Below are 6000 nucleotides of genomic sequence, written 5' to 3' on the forward strand. Positions count from 1 at the left end.
TTTTGAAAAAGTTTCAGCAGAAAATGTTGTTAGTGGCACATTTACAGTGGTGTTATAAATAGCATCATAATCTATTCAGTATCTTTAAAAGGACCAGCAATACAATGGAAACAGTTAAGGTGTATTTTAAGGACCCAACCCTGTTCCATTGAAGTCATTAGGAAACCTTCAATAGGCTTAAATTCGTGTATAGTCAGGGTATAGACAGACACAACTATAAGCATCAGGATACTGATATAAGCCCGTACCATTCAGCTGTCACTTCTGCATGATCTTGCAGGAATACAAGTGTAACAAAGGCACTCCCTCTTCAACACTGTTACGTTTGGGGTCCAGGTTAGGATGATTTAATTCCTTTGTATCACTACAGGATCATGCAGCTATAAATTGATCCATGCTCCCGAGCAGCAGTTCCCCTTTGTGTTTTAAAGCGTCTAAAATGTATGTTTATCCAGATCCTCAAGTTTTGCTGATCTAATAATGATTACAGAATTCTGCCGGAACTCGTGGAAACTTGAAAAGTCTATGTGACATCTCTCTGAATACCAAATGAATGCATTACCACCGATGATATGCAGATTAATTTATCGCTTTAAATGTAACCTCAGTATGGTATTTACTTCAGCCAGTCCACTGTCGAAATGGGATTTAATGACTTCTAACACCAAATCAGCAACAGTCTTAAGTACATGCTTTACTTTAAATGTGCAAGTAGACCTGTTCACTATAAAATTAATCATGTGCTGCATTGGGACCTTTCTAACTTTGGGAAAATTCAGGGGGGAGGGGGAAATTCCCAGAAATCACCAGACAATCTACAAGGAAAGCAAATATAATCTGCTAACTTTGTTTGTTGCTGATCCAGCTACAGAGCTTTGGGTGACTGCAGCAAAGACAATCCTTCTTTGTAACCTTGCTTTCCCCTACCCCTTCTTTTCTTCTTTATAAGCTAGGGAAATCTCACTCATTCAGTTTATGAAAGTCACCTATTTATGTGAGAAACATAGGGCTGGTTAGGATTCATACTAGAACTAGAGGGCTAGAAAAATACATGCATTGAGTTCTTCTGTTGGGCAATTATGATTCTCTAACAATCAATCTATTCTATGTCTACTCTGTTTACCAGACCTGAATGAACTTGGAATTTTCATTCTATGGGAGGTTCAGGCCTTCAAAAGGCAATGTCATCCCAAATTGGAACAAGAAACTTGAAATTTAAAAAAAGGAGATTTTGCATTTATTGAGATATTTTAATTTTAACAAAACTAGTGTTTCATTTTAGTTTTTTTACTTTTATCAGTCGTTTTGTTGATTGGTATTATGAAAGGTAACTTTTCAGTTGGTTATTGATATTCTATTGGGAATTGTCATTGGAACCTGGTATCGTAAATTGCCATAGGAAATTAGATGTCAATGATTACTTGATTTCAGTGAGGGCCAGGTGCTTAAATACCATTGAGGATTTGGGCTTTAAAACTTTCCGGGACACTTTGGAGGGGTCCTCTGCCTTTCACAATCAAGGCTATTCTCCTGCTTGTAAAACTAAAATAATTATGGTAAAAGCATTTTAAGTCCTATGGTTAATTTCAGCCTTGGTGTCATTCTTACACCTGTGTGTAGTGAAGTGCGTAGACATACTCCATTTATAATACCAGCACTTATAATGACCAGTAATAAACACTGCAATGCTAAGAGTGGGTTGCAGCTCTCTTAAATACAATCTTTTCCTAAATTCTTGTTAGGGCAGTGCCAGTCTGAACCTGCATAAATGTAGTTAGATTGAACTGGGGTGAAAGAGGGTAAATGTTCCTCTAAGCGGCTGATCAGTGGAAAGTAGTCCATGTATTTTAGAAATGCAGACTTTCCCAAACATATAATCCCTTCCTTGTGAAAGACGTGTGATTCAGTATAGAATTTTTAGGTCAACTGATTCTGTTGAAGATTAACTTTAATATTCAGAAACAGAAGACTATAGTTACTCATGGCTTTTAATTCTTGATAGGGGATTATAAAGGGCACAATGCTACCATTACATTGTAAAACTCCTCTTTGGTTGGGTAAATTAATCTTTGTAAGCAAAAAAAGGCCTCTTACTCACTCTTGGTCAGGGTAAGGTATGCTGTTGTGTTTGTAGGGACTTAGTAGCATGGAATGCTAATGAATGAAATCTCAATTTAAAATACATTGTGGCTTTTCTGCTTCTCCTTTTGAAAGTCTTGTTTCTACACTTGTACTTACTGTTGTGAGGATGCTTTGGGGGAACTCAGGATACTCTAGTTAGAGGATAATGTATAAGTTGCTTTAAGTGTCTGGAAGAATTTCACAATCCTGCTGAATACAGTAATGCCTAGATTAAAATGTCTAACTCTGTCTAATGGAATATTTCTTCTTCTTCCACTTCTTGTTTCCTTTTTTTTCTTTTCCATTTAAGCACTGTTTTACAGTGGAAAAACTTCGGATTGAAAGTTGATTTTTAGGTTGCCTTCCAGGTTTACTTATCAAATGTAGTTTTTTATTTTGAAACAGATGTAATTAAAGAAGTTTAAAAAAATTGTTATAAGGTAGGCAATAATAGAGGTAATGTATTTGTAACCAATTCTCCTTACCTTCTAGCAGCTGTAACAAAGGATTCATTATTAGACGATGAATATATAATCAGAGTGGATATGTCTACATGAGTCGCTGACTGCGCAGCAGCACATTACAGCATGGACAGTGTTAATACACTACTGTGCAGTATTATTAAGCTACTGCATGGTAGCATCACTTAAAAGATGGTTTCCGGTGTTACTGTGCAGTAACTCCGGTACTGTGCATTTATTTAGTACTTGATTTTACAAGTACTAAATAAATTTGTGGTAACCACTGCTCAATAGCATCTTGTGTAGACATGGGCAGAATGAACATTTTCAGGTTCTGAATGTGTACATTGGATTATATTTCTTTAAATATTAATAACTGGCTAAGTTTTTTGCTATGGTATAAAGATAATTATGAAGCTTATGCAGTATTGTGAGACCCAGCTCATGATGAACAATCCCATAGAGTAGAAATCTGTATCAGAACAACCCCATATAAAAGAAACTGATGTAACAAAGTCACCGTAGACAATTCTGTGTTTCGTCCTAGCTTATTTTTTATGGGCCAGATTGAGTTAACCTTACTCACGCTTACGTCATAACTAAGGCTTGTTTTTTTGGGAGGAGGGGGTGTATATGGGAAGGGGGGAATGGAGGGTTCTTTTTTCTCAACCCCACTTTTGTTTTCATTTAATTATAAAAATGGTCAATGACTTCCCTACCACCTGATCTTTGTATTCATGGTTAAAGGGTCAGTCACTTCTGTTTGATTTTTAAAAATGAGAATGGAGGAGTTCATGAAATATTCAAATATAAGCCACTCCAATGAGTGGATCTGCAGAGCCATTTGAAGGAGGTGACTTCTTTTAAATCCCAATACTCTGATAAGGTACATTTGTGAATCACAAAGTACAATGAAAATCTTGGGGTTTTGGCCAACTCCCATCTTCACAATGAAAAAAAGCTATATGTTTTGTACAGCATGTCTCCTTTTGCCATGTTTCTTGCATTGTCTCCTTCAATAGGGCATGAAAAATATGTTTTGTTTCTTAAATATAAGATTTCCAAATACAATTAAATTACTCTTGTTAAAGCTGGGCAGCAACTGGCCATTCAAACCTGATCCTCTTACCTGGAATTGTATTTCAAACCCACAGCATTAACTCCAGGTCATTAAGAACTGTAGTTGGGATGCTGACACCCCATTAAAATAGAATGAAAAACTTTTTGGAAGGTGGGTATTAGACCTCAAATTTACAAAAATTTTACCTGGAGTGAATAAGGAGTGGAGCACCAGGATCCATTTAAAAATGGATTATTGTAACCCCATTGTGCTGCAACCTCTACTGAAGTCCATAGATAAGTGTAATGACTATGCTGTGATGCTTTGACTAGCAGGCTTCTCCTCTTCACTTGCTGCCCTTCACCTGCTTAAAGCCATCTTTGTCACCTCTTTTTAGGCAAAGTGCATTCTGTCCACAGAAGCCAACTGCTAAAGGCTTATTGTTTAATAATATCTGCTTTCTTCTTTCAGGTTACAAGACCCTGCTGAAAGGAATTTCAGGAAAATTCAGCAGTGGAGAACTTGTTGCAATTATGGGTCCTTCTGGGGCTGGGAAATCAACTCTCATGAATATCTTGGCAGGATACAGGTTAGTAAAAAAAAGAAATATTGACTTATGTTGACAAAAACAGAGGAATCATACCTAGTATCTGTATAAAAGTACTTCACATGACACATTACACTCTCGTCATCATCATCATGTTCCTATGTTATACATTGGAGGCTTCTGACTTAACCACTGAAATGCAAAAAGAGATCAGTAAATAAGAATGCAGTTTATTCATTTAAATCCAAAAAGTGAAAAATGTCTGCTTAGTAGCCAGCTAATGAATTTGGCTTATGGTTTTCTTATATATACAGTATTTAAAAAGCAGTTTGTAAATGCTTGTGGATATTGTTCCATCCATATTTTTAGATTGTATGAATAGTTGTTGATTTTAAACCTCAAGTACAGGAAAGTTTGGTAGTTCTTTCTCACTCCTGTTGCCTGTACAAGTAGAAGCACAGAGTTGCGTTCTGGTGCTGTCACCACATGAGAGGGAGCAGGGGCAGAGACCTCTTTCCCCTCCTCCTCCCACACCCCACGTCAAAGAAAAAGCATTCCAAAAAATGGTCCAGTATTTCTGCAGACATCCAGAAAGGCAAACACATTTTTCACCAACTTGAATTAATTTTTTTGCTAACCTGTGAAGTTTCTCAGCAAGTAACACACATGCAACACATGTATGCACATGTGGAATAAGTACACTTTCATGTACTGTAAAGTCCAGCAGTGCTGTTTTTCCAGTAAGCTAAGAGGAGGCTAGAAGTGCCCTTAAGGCCTGCTTGCTGGGATGTATAAGAAAGCCTGGCTTAGTAAGAGCCACTCTGATTTCTGCTCTTGTTTAATTTCAGAGAGACCGGGATGAAAGGCGAAATTCTCATTAACGGACAGCCACGTGACCTGCGCAGTTTTCGCAAAGTGTCCTGCTACATCATGCAAGATGATATGCTGCTCCCTCATCTCACTATCCAGGAAGCCATGATGGTGTGCTTAATTGCTAATTCTAATGGGATTGGAGCAGGGGACTAGAATCATAGAAGTAGGGTCAGAACGGACCTTGTAGATTTTCAAGTCCGACCTCCTGCCTGGGCGGGAGAAAAAACTGGGCTCAAATGATCCCAGCTAGGTAGGCATCAAGCCTCCTCTTAAAGACCCCCAGGGTAGGAGCCAGCACCGCTTCCCTTGGAAGTTGGTTCCAGATCCTAGCCGCCCAAACTGTGAAGTAGTTCTTATGGATGTCTAATCTAAACCTCCTCTTCAACAACTTGTGGTTGTTATTCCTTCTTATGCCAGGGGGTGCTAGGGGAAACAAGGTTGCTCCCAAACCCTTCTGGTCCCCCCTAGTGAGTTTATAGGCTGCCACCAGGTCCCCCCTCAGCCTTCTCTTGTGAAGGCTGAACAGATTCAGGTCCCACAGTCTCTCATTGTAGGGTCTGCCCTGTAGTCCCCGGATCATGTGGGTGGCCCTCCTCTGGACCCTCTCAATATTGTCCACATCCCTCCTGAAGTGGGGCGCACAGAACTGGACGCAGTACTCCAGCTGCGGCCTGACCAGTGTTGCATAGAGGGAGAGGATCACCTCCTTGTCCCTGCTAGAGATGCACCTGCGGATGCGCGACAAGGTGCGGTTAGCTCTGCCAACTGTGACCTCGCATTGTCAGCCCATGTTCACCTTGGAGTCAGTAATGACTCCAAGATCCCTTTCTGCCTCCGTGCTCTCAAGAAGGGAGTTTCCCACCTTATAAGTGTGCTGCTGGTTACTACTGCCCAAGTGCAGCCCCCTGCACTTGTCAGTGTTGAAGCGTATCCTGTTT

The 6000-nt window shown here is 39.4% G+C and overlaps 1 protein-coding gene across 1 annotated transcript in view; it reads left to right on the forward strand.

Moving 5' to 3' along the window:
* The window catches only part of ABCG1 (ATP binding cassette subfamily G member 1), a 64764-nt gene that overhangs the window by 30309 nt on the left and 28455 nt on the right, over positions 1-6000 (forward strand). Inside the window, exons 3-4 of the mRNA XM_019528985.1 lie at positions 4114-4231; positions 5038-5170. Of these exons, the coding sequence (XP_019384530.1) occupies positions 4114-4231; positions 5038-5170 (251 nt within the window). The remainder of the gene's footprint in view (positions 1-4113; positions 4232-5037; positions 5171-6000) is intronic.

The sequence above is a fragment of the Crocodylus porosus genome, unplaced genomic scaffold (assembly GCF_001723895.1).
Source record: "Crocodylus porosus isolate Cpor-Errol unplaced genomic scaffold, CroPor_comp1, whole genome shotgun sequence".
In the NCBI taxonomy this organism is placed as follows: domain Eukaryota; kingdom Metazoa; phylum Chordata; order Crocodylia; family Crocodylidae; genus Crocodylus; species Crocodylus porosus.